At 37.7% G+C, this 15676-nt stretch overlaps 1 protein-coding gene across 1 annotated transcript; it reads right to left on the reverse strand.

Annotated features, from left to right (window-relative positions):
* Positions 1-2111: 2111 nt before the first annotated feature.
* Positions 2112-3774, reverse strand: LOC306874255 (clarin-2-like; the record flags this gene model as incomplete). The annotated part of the gene is made up of 3 exons (XM_079424157.1): positions 2112-2380; positions 2535-2714; positions 3522-3774. The coding sequence occupies 3 exons, from the start codon at positions 3772-3774 to the stop codon at positions 2112-2114; spliced, it is 702 nt and encodes a 233-aa protein (XP_079280283.1).
* Positions 3775-15676: the final 11902 nt, after the last annotated feature.

The raw sequence follows: 15676 nt of genomic DNA on the forward strand, positions 1-15676 counted from the left end.
GTCCTCTACAGTAGACATGTATGAAATCGATGTCCTGTTTCGTGACTGAAAGGCATATTTTTATTTGAAACCCCATAACATGATCTATAACAAACAATTCGAAAATTTGTCAGATTTAAATGATCATTACAAAATGTTATCATATGTCCATAAGGGTGATAAATTTGATCACTAAATTAATGTCAGCCATTTTTAAAGACTATAAGGAGAGGGAGTGATCCATGGTGAAACTTCCAAACATTTGGTATCTCTAAAAAAAAACCCTGTATGTGCTCTTTACAGGACATCCAGGGATAGAACTGTGACATGTAAAATCTCATAGAAATCGCTAAAAAACAGAGGACAAAACTCCTTAGCTGGTAGTCAGTTTAGGGCACAATAAAATGAGTCAGGACCGCATTTGTTAAAACCGCTATACAATGGTGCTATCTGTTGGTCAAAATGTGTAGTTCACATGGGCAACAACTGCTGTAAAGAGGGCAGCTTGGTATCATAACCTTTTTCTTCCTACGATTATCAGGACATTCTGCAGCCTAATGTAAACCTCATTTGTTCACCAACTGAAGCTCAACAGAAGCTGAGTGATGTGACAGGACAACGACCCCAAGCACAGAATAAACAAACCAACAACAGAATGTAAAATGCAATGTTTTCAATGGGGAAATATAAATACTGTATATCATTATGGAATCTGGTAGTAGCCTAATATCCAGATAAACTTTTCATTAGGATCATAGACAAAAATCAGTTTATGAAATTTACGATAATTTACTTTATGATGTCTCTTGAGGTATCACAATAAATCTACAAGCAGAGAGAAATATGTAGGCGATTAATATAAATATAAATTGCAATTATATAATGAAGGAAGATAGTTTAATACCTCTCACAAAAAAGTACTGTGGCAGTATAGTGCAGTCACAGTGATGGGTCAGATATTAATACCATAGTACATATAGGATGATAAAAACCACATTATCATCAATACCATGCCACGTTTTGGTAATTCTTTTATGTGGCATGTATAATGTAAAGGGTGAAGAATATAGGTGGTTTGAGTCTATGTTTGGATATATAGTAATAAAAAACCCCCTTGTACTAATCTAAACTTTTATGTTCCCCCTAAAAATCCCAGAGCGTAAGCCAGGTACTCATCTAACCAGCGCTCATGAAGAGATGCATATTTGTAGCCTATCCCAGTTATATCACTTTGAAAAAAGGCGTCTCCAAACCTTGGGGTTTTTCATTTCACTATACCCTGCTTTCTTTAAATGCAAGACCATGACCTATGTATGGTGTACTTCTTGAGAATTAGATATAATTTGTGATTTGGTAAATTAATTATTCTGACATCTTTGTGAACCGGTTTGAGAGATCTGAATGGAGATTTGTTTATTATCCCAAAAAGTGCAGATTCAAAGGAACCTAATTGATAAAGATTCACTTGTGAACTGGATGTCACTATGACCCATCCGCCAGGATTATCAGTGTTTTTTTGTTGGTTTTTTGCACTTGTCAAATTACTCTTTAAGTAAACAAAAACCAATATTTATAGAATTTGGTTACTGTTTATTACAAACTTTGCTGTGATCACTGATCTATAATAGAGAACATTATATAGAGATCAGTGGCTGTGATAATGAATGTTTAGAACGTTTAGAGTGTTCATTGCCAAAAAGGGAACATTTTAAACATCAAGTAACTTATTCTTACATATCAGACAGTAATGATGCATTATTACATACTGTATATTTCTCAGCTCTGAAATATAGGTGAGATAAATATATAACTTGTAACATTTTTACATTTTAATATACATACACAGTGTCACATTTCAGTCTGGAAAACCAGCAGTTGTCCATAACCTGTACCAGTCAAAAACATTTTGCTGTCCTCCACAACAAAGAGCATATTCATGTGATTCTCCTTTTATGTATTTGCCACATAATACAGCTGTCTTATAACCACAGATTCAGTGTGACAACCACAGTCTGTAGTCATAAATCACCTCATAAATCAATTCAGGTATAGTAGATGTTGGGTCACATAAACACTCTGTTTGGCTCATATGCACAGCCCCCTCTCTGACCCTGCATTCAGCTCATCCTTCTTCAGTAGAGAAAGTCGTCTCCGGTGGCTGTGGGTTCTTCTGGTTTCTTAGTCTGTATTTTAGGCAGATGAATTTTACTGGAGGCTACTACAAGAATGTTAGCTCCGTGTGTTACAGCGCTGGCAACGCACAACCAGAAGGAGAAACCAAGACTCTCCTCAAGGATCACAAGTGTAAAAAGGCTCTCACGGTAGTTAGCCACATGTTCTGTGAGCCCATGGCACTGGATTGCTGCAAGGAAACACGCAAAGCCCATTGCACTGAACAGAGCTGAGAGAAGGGTTTAAAAGAGTGGACATATGATTAGAAATCAAAAGAAGTAATGAATCAAAGTTTGTTATTGTTAATATTGTTGATTTAGGGCTGATTGTCCAAAGGCGTGGACAGAACATTGTATTTTAGATTATGTGTTATGTTGATTTACCTGCAATCAAATTCCAGATGTAGAGGCCAAAAGGTCCTTTAATAGATTGGTAAGGAACTTTTCTGGCATTATATATACAGAAAGCTAAACTGACTACTGCAAAGCCAATAGCAATGAAAAGGAAGAAAATAATGATCACGTGAAGACCACTGTTGATTTTTTTGATGAGCTTTGGGAAAACTGCAGAATTTGTGAGAAAGAGACAGAGAGACAGAGATTAGGTCTCACAAAACTGGAATTATATATATATTTTTATAAACGCATAGATAGATTGTTAGTACAATATATGTAGAGAGATATGTAAACTGTACTATATGCACACTATATACATACACCACTGTTCCAAGGTTTGGGGTTGGTAAGATTTTATAATGTTTTTCTTATGTTCACTCAAGCTGTATTTTTTAAATCAAAAATACTGTCAAAACAGTAATATTGTGAAATATTATTGTAATACTGTTATAATATTGTGAAATACACAAATTAATTAATTTCTAATTCATTCATAATTCAGCAATTCATTCCTGTGATGGCAAAGCTGAATCAGTTAATACTACAGTTGAAATCACAAACTATAAGATACATGTCTTTACAGTACGTTTTTATCCGTTAAGTGTGTCCTTGTATGAAAAAGCTAATACCTAAATTAAGACCTTATTAATGTCTTTAAAAAATATTCCTGACCTCAGACTTTTGAACAGTAGTGTACAGGCCTGTAGCATATCAGAGAGCTTTGTTATGGCAAACCAAAAGAAAAACACAAAACAAACAAACAAACATAAATAAACACATAAATAAAAAAATAATGCATGTGCCTAATAAATAAATAAAAGGTTTAACAAATGTCTAAAAACAATAACATAAACAACAACACGGAGGCAGGCATAGGCTACTTCAAAGACCTGTTCCAACCATACAGTGCAACTGTGTTCTTGGTATAACGATGAATGTTTAATCAGAGTTGAATCTACACGTTAGTGCTCTTACTGTATATTTTGGAGTGGCGGATCCCGAGCCCGCATCTTCGTGTTTTCCCGCCCTGAAAAAGGCCGTAGTAAATGTGTCCCGTGAACTGCTCGAGCTCAGGACTAGACGCGTTCACCAGATCCACTCCTGTCTGACACAATGTGGTTCCGGTGACCCAGCGTTCCGTGGCCAGTGCCACAACCAGAAGTACTACAGAACCGATGCTGAGTATAGAAGCGAAGGAGAACACGATCTGTTTCCAGAGAGTTGGCATTTCACTACTCACCCCATTCCTCCTATAAAAAGCAAGGCGCAAGGTAACACGACCCCGCGCGGTGTCCGCCTCTCTCCGCTACCGCGAGCCAACTCTGCGGTAACGCACGATGAAGTTTAAAACTTCATCACAAATAGCATACCGGTTTGCAGTATATTTGCGGTAAGTGCACCAATATAATCTAAACACCCTAATACTAAACTGAAGGAACGTGAGATCGCGTTAGGGAAAAAGCAGGAAACCAGATATAAAGCGGTCAGCTGGATCTCCTTTACCAACTAACGAAACCTTATACAGTTTACTTGCCTTCGCTTGGTTTGGTTGCCAGAGGTGTCCGCGCGCGTGCACACACACACACACACACACGTTCAACTATAAAGCGCATTGTCAAGTCTTGTACTTACACACATAAATCAAGGATGTTCCTTGCTATTACAGTTAATCAAATATCGCCAGCTCCTTAACGTCAGAATCTTATAGGTCATAAAAATTAGTGGTTCCAAATGTTAAATGTCACTTCAGCCAGACTACTGGGCCATTGAGCATTAAAATGAAGAAAGAAAGGGGAGGGTTTGATGGGAACGATTTAAGTCACTGTAGCATTAAATGGGCAAATGACTGGGAAATGCAGAACTGGGGGACGCACAAAACAACCACGCCTTTATTTTGCCCGTAGCATCAACCTGAAACAGATTTCAGAACCACGGACAGCAGCCTACTTTGGTTCAGGACCACGGACAGCTCCACCCGTTCAAAAATTTTGATGCGTTGTTAACGGTGCTAATTTCAGCCACAAGATGGAGATATCGTACTGTTTCATTGTGAAAATCACACAAAACATAAATAAAACAAAAACAAACAAACAAATAAAAGTACTTATTAAAATTTAGCAGAAATGAACTATAGCTGTTTCTACGCAAGTTGATTATACAACAGTTAGTTCTGGTCCTCAAATTTATTGTGTCTTGGCACTGGGGTTGCACTTGTTAGTGCACTCAAGTTTGTGTCAGGAAGAGCATCCTGTGTAAAAGCTGTGCCAAAATGGTTGTGTGGATAATTCTGCTGTGGTGACACCTAACAGGAGCAGCTGAAGAAGGGAGAGAGAGAGATTTCTGTTCATCAAATTTTATTGGCCAAGTGGCGTTTAAAAATTGTTGATATTTATTTTAAAAGCACAGGGATGTTAAATTGTTCATCGCTTTGCTTCTCTGCATTAACGCCACATCAATATAACATCCAAATAATCACAAATATGTGAAATTACATCATGAATAAAGAAATAAAGCCTATAGATTTTAATGAAAACCTGTATTACCCCAAGGGTCTAATTTTATATCTTCCATTCAACATATACATTACTGTGCGAAAGTCAAAGTATTTAGCCACTAGTATTTTCACCAACAACAAAAAATTAAGTTATTTTTATCTTTTGTATATGTCAGTAGATATCAGTTTACATTTCCAAACATTCATTTTGCCATTAATTGTAATAATCCAGTGAGATGTTTGTTTGCACAAAGAGTCTGACAACAGCCGGTGCTCCACACAGAGATCTGATCTCATCATCATCCAGTCTGTCTGGAATGACATGAAGAAACCGAACAAACTGAGACAGACTAAATCCAGAAGAACTGTGGCAAAATGTTAATGTTCAGATGAAATCACAAAAAAGGTGTGGGGGTGGGGGTCATCCAACCATATTGTGATTAATATGCATATTCATCTTCCTACTAAATATTATTATGTGACTATTGGTTTCACTATTTTTAATCTTCATGCAATTTTGTCCGCTCATCCCCCTTTTATCTCTTATATGATTTAAAATACTCACATAAACATACAAAAAACTAAATAGGGTGCCACCTGCTTGATTTGTTTTAATGATTACTCTTTCAAATGCTAAGGGTTTTAAGATTAACTGATGTTATGATATTACAGGCAGTACAAGCAGTCTATTCAATATGTCTGATGCTGAAAGAAAGAACGGTTACACAGATCTCTTAGTCTCAAAACATATCTTCAATCCATATATTGATGAAAACATATTGTGAAGAACACAAACAAAATGTTAGCTTTAGTGTCAGGCACATATACAATATATGTTCTTTGTGGTCAAAGAGTCTTGTCATATTGATTGAAGAATGGAAGAAGAATATTGACCAGCTAAACTGCAGCGATGCTCATTGAGGCAACTGTGAATATCAAATGACTACTGTTGTGGTTTTGGACAGGCTTATAGACTTAATGCATTCTGGAATGTTTGAAATGTTTATAATGCAGTTATGATTGTACTTGAGTTATGACAGCTGTCTTTATTAATGTAAACATCGTTTCTATGTCATCTTGATCACCCTTTCTGCTCTACTAATATATAATTCTCCATCCATATTTCTTTTAAAGTATTTATCATCTTCTGCTCAGTCTAACATCATTAATTTCTGCTTTCTGTTTTACTAAATCCACTCTTTCTCTTAAGTTCTCAGCCTCACATTTTCTCTTTCTTCTCTCTCCTTCTGTTTTTGCTTTCTTCCAAACACCAAAATGTTTAATGAGATTTAAAGTGCTCTGTAACCCAGTTAATCAGATTCATCGTTTTGATAAGACACTCAGTTTAGCATCTTAACATTTCTTAATCTCTTTGTTTTTCTGGAAAACAGTCAGGATTGCATACATTTCTGACTGACTCTGTAGCTGTCTGCATTAGAATTCTCACAAATAAGTTAAACGTCTGTCTATAGCCTGAAATAGCCCTCTAAAAGATACCATCAGAGTTTGCTGTTTATTTATTAAATAAGCAAACTTATGTATCACAAAGCATTAAGATGTTCAACTGGTGAATATTATGTTCTGGAAGAAATGCTATGAATCTGTGTACATTACAGTATACATCAGGGATGGTGAGCGCTGGTCCTGGAAGTCCACTGTCCTGGAGAATTTAGCTAATTAAACACACCTTCCTCTCCATTTCACGTAATCCTGAAGATTTTGAATGACCTTTTGCTGCACTGTAGTGGACTAAACAAAAATCTAGCATACTCTGTGGACACACACACACAGTACTCTGTGGCCAAACAAAATTGCACTGTACTCTAATACTTAAATGCTGTACTCTCAGCAATTAGGGTACCAAGCACAACAGAGCCAAAATAAGGAGCTAAGCATAGCATCAGAGCAACTGCAACAATAAGTAATTAAAGACATTTTAAAATGATTTTTGTTAAGATTGCTGAAAAATCATAATTGCAGTCACTAGTAATATGATTTAATTGTTTATTACTTTTGACAATTGGTGGCTGTAAACAAATTGATGTGGTATGGTCATTGCGAGGTAACAATGACACAAAGTTTGGTGTCAATATATCAAAGCTTTGCAGAGAAATAGCTGATGCAGTTTAGCATCATACAACAAATTCATTCATTTGGAAAATGAAATTGAAGTTGTGTCGAAACAATATCAAAAACATTTTGCCAGCATGGTCTGAAGATGATCTGAGTTGAATTTGGTGAAAATCAGACCACTGGTTCATGAGGAGTTTCAAAAAAGTTGTTTTTCAAAGAAAATAAAAATGGCAGATGATTTGACTGATTTGAGCATAATTGGTATCAATGTTCTCAACATGATCCAAGGAATCTGTCATGACAATAGAAAAGACTGATCAAAACCTATAAATATATTTTGAAATAGCATCATGCCACAAAGTGGCGCTGCACTAAAATATGAGTGCCTTCAAGACTATACCTTCAGAGTACCTTCAGGACAGGATGCCAAAGTGTTATGATGGGTGAGATAAGGTGATGATCTAAATGCAGCAAAAGTTTATTAAAGAAAAACAGACAAAGATAATCCAACCAGGAACAGGTAACACAATCCAGACAAGAGCAGGAATTAAAACAGCAAATACAACAACTTACACCGACTGACTAAAACACAGGACATAGTGAGCACCAAACTAGTAAATGACACACAGATCATAATAGGATAATGGGAAATGTAGTCCATGATAGAATGTTAAAGGACTCGGGAGGAGTACCCCCTGGTGGACGAACAGGGCACTCCAGCTGATGGTCGTGACATAGCCCCCCCTTTAAAGGGGGCATAACGCACACAGTTTCACCCAATCTCATGTTAATTTTGAGTACCTATAGAGTAGTATTGCATCCTTAATATCTCCAAAAAGTGTTTAGTTTTATCATACTTATAAAAGAAAGATACAGCTTAACGATTCTCTCCAAAAAAAGCCGAGCTCCTGGAGGTGCGCCGTTAGCGGAGTTAAAGAGTGACGAGCACTTGAGTGTCGATCGCCAACAAAACAGAGACATTTGATGCAGTTTCACTTACGATCGGCAGTTCTGAATCATGACTCGGATCTTTTATAGTTGGGACTGCTCCATCTTTCAGTATCAAACGATGTGCAAATCCAGCGTCGAACTGGGCCTCGTTTATAAAACTTTCATCAACAAACGCACTTGAGAAACTCTGCTGCTGCCCTGGATAAACAAACTGCATCCACTGTTCACGTAACGCTGGGTTCTTCAGGAAGCTGAACAAGGTTATCTTTCCCTCACAACCAAAAACACAGTTCTTTAGAGACATTCTTCCCGAGCGAGTCCCATGCAGTGCAGCCGAATGAAGCGCGTTGATGGGCACACACTTGCTCTCGCTCTGGTCGATGCATGCACGGGCGCGTTCTTCCGGGAGAAATGCCCATATGAGGAGTTCCACCCTCGTTTACGTCATGAAGAGCCACGATCGAATAAAAACTCTCCGAAATTTGTACGAACCCGGAAGTAAGATTTTGGGCACAGAAATACTCTGTTATACGTCCAAATTGTTTTTTGAAACTTTGTCCATGCTTAGCATGAGAATCCAAATCTTTAACAGTGTAAATAATTCTGAATGCATGAAACAGCATTGTACCCCCTCCCCCCCTTTAAGGAGAATATTCCAGATGCTTCAAAAAGAGTTACAGAAATCCAAAAGGGAGGTGGAGCGGAGGAGGATCAGGAGGAACCATGGTGGGCCCGGCTCTCGTGTGAAAAATAAGGCCTGGAGGCAGAGGTAGACAATGGAGCCAGGGTGGAGCCGGCAGAGCAGGAAGCCAGGGCGGAGCAGATGGGACTGAAGTTCCCTATGATGAAGCAGAAGACCACCAGGGTGGAGCAGATGGAGCTGAGGACTACTTCAGCAGAGTTGATGGTGCAGGGGACCACCAAGCCGGATCAGGTGGGAAGCCTGGCGCCAACACAGGACTGAACTCTGGGGCTTGAACTAGCTCTGGAGCAGATTCATAGAAAAGAGCAGGCATTGGAGTGGACTCTTGGACTGGAGGAGTCTCTGGAGTGGACTCATGGACTGGATCGGGCTCTGGAGCAGATTCATGGACTGGATCGGGCTCTGTAGTGGACTCATGGATTGGAGTGGGATCTGGAGTGGATTCATGGACTGGAGTGGACTCATGAACTAGAGCAGGCTCTTGAGCAGACTTGTGGACTGGAGCAGGCTCTTGGAGCAGATTCATGGACTGGAGCGGGCTCTGGAGCGGATTCATGGACTGGAGCGGGCTCTGGAGCGGATTCATGGGCATGATGGCTGTGACGGCCATGTGGCTCAGGATTGGCAGGCATTTTGCAGAGAGTCTCAGGAGTGGAAGACAATGCAAACACTGGGCTTGTGATCCTCAGTATAGGGCATGCTGGAATCCATGGACAGTCAAACTCCTTGGCCATCAAAGCTTGCTGCCTACTGCCCCCTTCCAAAAATGTTTAGGGGTAGCGTCCTCCTCAACCTCTCCTACTGTAAAGGGAGATCCACAAAACTGCAGGACAAAGTCAATAAACTGTGCCAGGGTCCAGCTGGGGTCTTCTTCTCAGAGGCTAATATCTGGATCAAGTTAACTCCAGAAACAGGCACAAGGTAGCTATACAAAAGGAACTCCTCCACATAAGCTTCAATATTACGACCATTTTAAAAATGTAACAGTTTTGTGGTTTGGTTTTGCTGCTAGATCCATCTTCTGGTGAGTCATTCTGTTATGATGGTGGCAAGAGCAAGATGAGGCGAGGAGCTAAATGCAGCAAAATTTATTAAAGAAAAACAGACAAATATAATCCAACCAGGGACAGGGAACACAATCCAGACAGGGAGCAGGAATGAAAACAGCAAATACAATGACTTACACCAACTGACTAAAACACATGACTTATATAGTGAATACCAAACTAGTAAATGACACACAGGTGGAAGAAATTAGATCATAATAAGTCCAAGCAATGGATAATGGGAAATGTAGTCCATGACAGAATGGTAAAGAATCGGGAGGACACTTTATCTACGCTAAAGATATGGCCTCATGTCTATTTTGGCATTTGTTTGCACATTATTCGAGAACGGTTCAAGTTGAATTTGAATTTCATGTTTTTGTGTCCGCGTGATCTGAAGATGATCTGTTTCATGATTTTTCTGTTTCAAAAAAGTTAATTGTTAGAAAAATTTAAAATTATGGGAAAAATTTAGAAAAATCGTTTTGACCCAAGGAATCAGAGGAAAAAATAATTTTGAGCCCTTTCAGTTTGAAAATTATATAGCATGAATGTAAGTGCAAATTTGAGCTGTTGGTGGCACTAGATATTTTGAGTTAGAGACTCCAAATTGCTGTGGTTAATGTTGACATCTGTGCACTAAATTTCATATTGTTGCAGCAAGTTTTTCTATGGGCTGCCATTGGCTAAAGAGCAGAAGACGTAGAAGAAGAAGAACGCTAATGGATACAATAGATGACCTTTGGTGCTTGGCCCCTAAAAAAAGTTAAACAGCTCTAAAATGAAGTCATGAGAGTGAATAAATTCTGAAAGAATTGTTAAATTTGACTGACCTATCCCTTTATGTCAGGCTCATGTCAGTTTAGGGTATGCACTTATACAATATTAAAATGGACAAAGATAAAATGGTTCACAAAAGCAAAGTACTCTCAATGTGCAGGCATACAGCAACACTTAAAAACCACCACAAAACCCACCCCACCACACACCGATCATACAATTATGGATTGAAGACCCTAATGGTCACTTGGTCGAGCAGATGAGGTTGTCTGCACGGTCAGCAAAAATCCAGTGGACAAACTTCATTAGATTGGCATCTTAGTCCATTAGTCTACTCTCGATTTCAGTCTGCGTTGTTCTAAAAGGTCTTTTTAATACCGATTCTTATTCTAGAATGGTGCGCAGTTATCCTACACAATGGCAGTATTTTATCTATCTATCTATCTATCTATCTATCTATCTATCTATCTATCTATCTATCTACGCAACCAATTCATAGTAGTGAAGCATTTGAGCTCAGCAGTGAAAACAAGTAAACAATTTTAAAGGACTCTGTTTCTCTTTAAAATGGCAAAGTGACCATATGTCCATAAAAGAAGGAATGAGTCACTTCTGAAAAGAAAGACCAGTGAGTCAGCATCTCTATCTCTCTCAGAAACAGCCTGCAGATGATGAGTAAGGACCTATCGTTATCAAAAACCTGCTCTGATTCATGAATAATTGATCAAACACAAGGTAGCTACACTGACACAACATACATGCCCCTGCAAAACAAGCACTTGCCTCAAGGTGTCATATGGAAGTTTGTCACAATAAAATGAGAAAGCAAAACCATTTGAAGGTTGGAAAGGCCAAGATGTCCACCCCGTTGCCATAATTGTGTTAGAAGAAAACAATATCTAAAACAGTGTATTGGGTGCCTGTTTACTGTGGCTCATACACACATGCGCACACACACACTCCTAAGATGATTCTGATGCAGCAGACAGCACGTCATCATTGAAGAGCTGCAACATTTTTAACTCTATTGATTAACGTGTGCATGAGAGGCCAGGCAGAGCAATAAGTTTTAAATTCATGTCAGTATTCCTTGGCAACACAGAAATGACTGAGCTGCTGAACTGCTGCAAGAGACGTGACACCGTCCAAAATCCTCCACTTAAGATAATGAATATTGCAATTTGTCCTCTTAACAAGGGCAGTTCTAATGCAAACTCTCTTTGGATTTCTCGTAAGCACACGTCAGCTGGACTGGGTGATGTCCAGCACCTGTATACCAAGAACCTTTGGTCAAAACAACCTTGATATTGGCAGCTGGGAAACATAGGCAGAGTGAGAGAGAGTATGGCAAGCCACTTCAACATCATCATCATCATCTTTTTTTTTGCCTTTGAATTCTATGGGTCTATGCCTATTCACTTCTGAAAAGTATGCATTATCTTGACACCCATTCTATGATTACTAAGTATTCATTAGGTACTATTATTTATTATTTGAAGAGTTTATTTGCAAAAACTCTTCAAATAATACATTCATAAATCATGTTTTTTTATTGTGCATTCCAAAGTATTGTCAATCAAACTGCAGTTGGTTGTTTTGATTATGTAATAATAACTCAAAAAATACAGTTAACTTACTAAATTAAAGTTCACCGGAAGTATGTTTTTATAACTTTTATATTAAAAGTTTGTTTTAGCAAAAGAGAGTCAGTCCACGTCCATGTACATTTAGCAATAGACTGAAGTGCTCTTCTGTGACACCAGCACTGATAATGAGCACTCATCATGAGTCTAAAAGCAACACATTTCAGTGGCAGATCACCACTTATCTTAAACAAACCAACAAAATGAATACTCTGCTAGTTAACTAGAGATGTTTCATTTGTAATCATTTGTTTGATTTATATCTGTACTGTGAGATGTTTCAAAACATGAAGCATTAAAACTCGTAAAGCATTAAAAGTGGACAATACTGGCTTTTGTGACAAAACATGTTTAGGGTTCAGAACGTGCTATATGTGCAGAATAATGCACAGCAGTCCATTCATTTCTTTTTTAAAAGTGGTGTTTATCGATTTTTGCAAATGAACTCTTCATTTAGTAGTAATAATTCAGTTTTTTTTTTTTTTACATTATTAACTTTTCTAATTAATTTCTAGTTAACTAGACATGAGTATTGGGTACTTGTATGTAGTTGTTGTTTCACAGTAGAAAATGAAACTAAATAGACGAAACAACAACAAAAAGAGAACCCTGTGGTTTAAAAGAGTTCAAAAATATTTGTTATCGGTCATAACTTATTGGTGAAAAATAGAGCAGACACTGGAAATGAATGAAGCTTTCAAGAGCACATGTGTCAACCACCTGCGGTCATGCACAATATCAAATGTAGTATACTTGAAACGCAAAGCTTTTCAATGTACGCATATGCTAGTGCATACGCTACAAAAAAGTATACTTTGGGCTTAAGAATGATATTTGGATAATAAGGACTAGCAGGGGTGGAAATGGGGGGGGACGCGGGGGGACGGAGTCCGGGGAGTGAATTTCGAGGGGGGATGGCGTTTCATTTCCAACTGGTTAGATTTATTTGAAAATTAAAATGATTTCTATATTATATCCATTCAAAAGACTACAAAAGCGATCCCAGGTCTGCATAAACCATAGTGCAGTGCAGACTAAACAAAATGTAGCGGGATATTTGTGTCTATGGTTTGCTGGGCAATGCCGTCTTTGATTGGACATCAAGAGCAGACTGCAGCCAATGGAAATGCTTCTCTATTGCTGCGCATGCTGCTCCTCACAGCACAGATCGTGAAAGCAGACTGCAGTTTGTCATTCATTGTAACAAACAAAGTGTAGAAATAATAGATTCAGTTTGCAGTGTAGAGAGCTACATTCACTAAAATAGAAGTTTGTGAGATCGCGATGAACTTAATGATTATAAAGAGTTTGCAAATGTGAAATTTAATTAATACAACAGATTTATACATTATTGATTTTATTCAAAAGTTAATATAAAGCGACTTACATTTTAGGAACACTTGTCTGATCTGTTGAGAACTATTTTGTTGATGAAATAAAGTCACAGCTGAGCCGCTGCGCATCTCCAAGCAAACAGCGCTGTTTCAATTATGAATGAATCTTTGTTTTTGAACAAATCTAGTGAGTCGATGATTCTATGATCCATTCATAAAGAGAGTCACTTGCTTCATTCCTTAATGAATCAGCAGTTTGAACGAATCGATTAGATGAATGATTCAGTGACAGACAGTGACTTGCTGCCACCTACTGGGAGTTTCATTTTTAAAGTATAAATTTTAATCGTTTAATGTTTCTGTATTGAATCTCATAACATTGTTTTTATTAAATGTATTAATGCCACCTCTGAGTCTTGTTAAAAAGTCTGTAAATATTCCACATTTGTGCTCTTCTGTTCCGTGCAAAGATTAATTGTTGATGCTGATTTCAGGTCTTCCTGATTGTATCTTATTATTTTAAATGAATTTATTGTTTAATAATTTATTTATTTATTTTTTACAAAAAGTTAATAAATCTAATTTTGGCACAACATATGACATACATTTAATAAAGATAAAAATGGCATTACAAAGGTTAAAAAAATACTTTAAGGAGTCAAACATCATCTTATAATAGTAAGTTTAATTTCTGTCATTGATCAGAAGGTGTTCCTAATTTATTTTTATTTTTTTTTAAGTAGAAGCACTAGTGCTCCTGAAAAGAAACGTAAGTGTAGAGTCCTTAAGAATGTAATGTTACCTTTTAAAACTAATTGAAAAGGTTTTTGCAAAGTGTAAACTATTAAATATAATCTACAAATCATGCAATACTGTACCGCTAAATAAGACGTGTTTTGAGGGCTTAGCTAATCAGGCCAATGAGAGACAATCATTCTAATATTTTATGAAATCATTAGTTCATTTCACTAATCAATGTTTTTTTGTTTGTTTTTATTAAACATAAGAGGTCATTAATAATAATTATATTATAAGATGCACAAATTCAAACACAACGCATCTTTAATTTGGGCAGAATTGCAGGTGCCTGTCTTAAATGTACAAGAAGGTTTAGAGAAAATATGACATAAGTTCTTAATAAATGTTTTCATAGATTATAAATGTTTTTATGATAAAATACATCCGAAAGGTAATCTAAAATTATCATTGTTAACCCCCCCCCCCCCCCCGCCCCCCACCAAGTTAGAGTCCCCCCAGTAAATATCGGCCATTTCCACCACTGAGGACTAGTAAAACTGGTCCTGATAGATGTTCCTGCTTGTCCCCCTTGACAGCAGTGAATGATTAATAGGAAAACTGCTAAATTGAATAGTTTAAGTTTTGGTGAAACTGAAAAAGAAACAAATCCCTAATGGAATACTCAGAAGCCGATTCTCTCTATATGCAGAATAAGCAAGCTGCGTAGGGCCCCCGAAACACCAGGGGGCCCCCTTGCTCTCAAAGATATTTTAATTTTAGTTTAGTTTTTGAATTTGGCCAGCGGTTATGAAAACCTGAATGATAATTTCTTTTAATGCGGTGCGTTGTCACACTCTCTACGTAAAAATCAGCCAAATCATGTAACGTGAATGTCGTATGTCTCTTGCTTTTTCTAAAAAAACCGAGTTGAAAGTGTTACCGCGCCGCGGAAGAGATACTGTTTCTCGAGCGCTTTTCCTAAGCGCGTATCAAGATGGAGTGAAACACGGACAAATGCGTTTCATCGATCTTTTCATCCAAACATCATCCGGTGATGATGCTTCTCACGTCGGTTTCGGAGAAACAAAGGACAAATATTTCAATCGATCACTCATGCATGGCACCGAAATGAGGCACATACCAGTTACATAGGTACCGGTGCCATATTGGTACTGGGTTTCGGTACCCAACCCTACAACCACAGTTTTGCTAGGGCCCCCAGAAGTCTAGGATCCGCACTGCTTAGAAGTAATTAAAATAAATAAATAGCAATTAGTAACAACATAGATACTAGTAGATTGAAGGCATAAGTGTTAAAAGGGCTTGCCACAGAGCCCGAAGAGAGAGAGAGAGAGAGAGAGAGAGAGA

The sequence above is a fragment of the Barbus barbus genome (assembly GCF_936440315.1).
Source record: "Barbus barbus genome assembly, chromosome: 8".
Classification (NCBI taxonomy): Eukaryota; Metazoa; Chordata; class Actinopteri; order Cypriniformes; family Cyprinidae; genus Barbus; species Barbus barbus.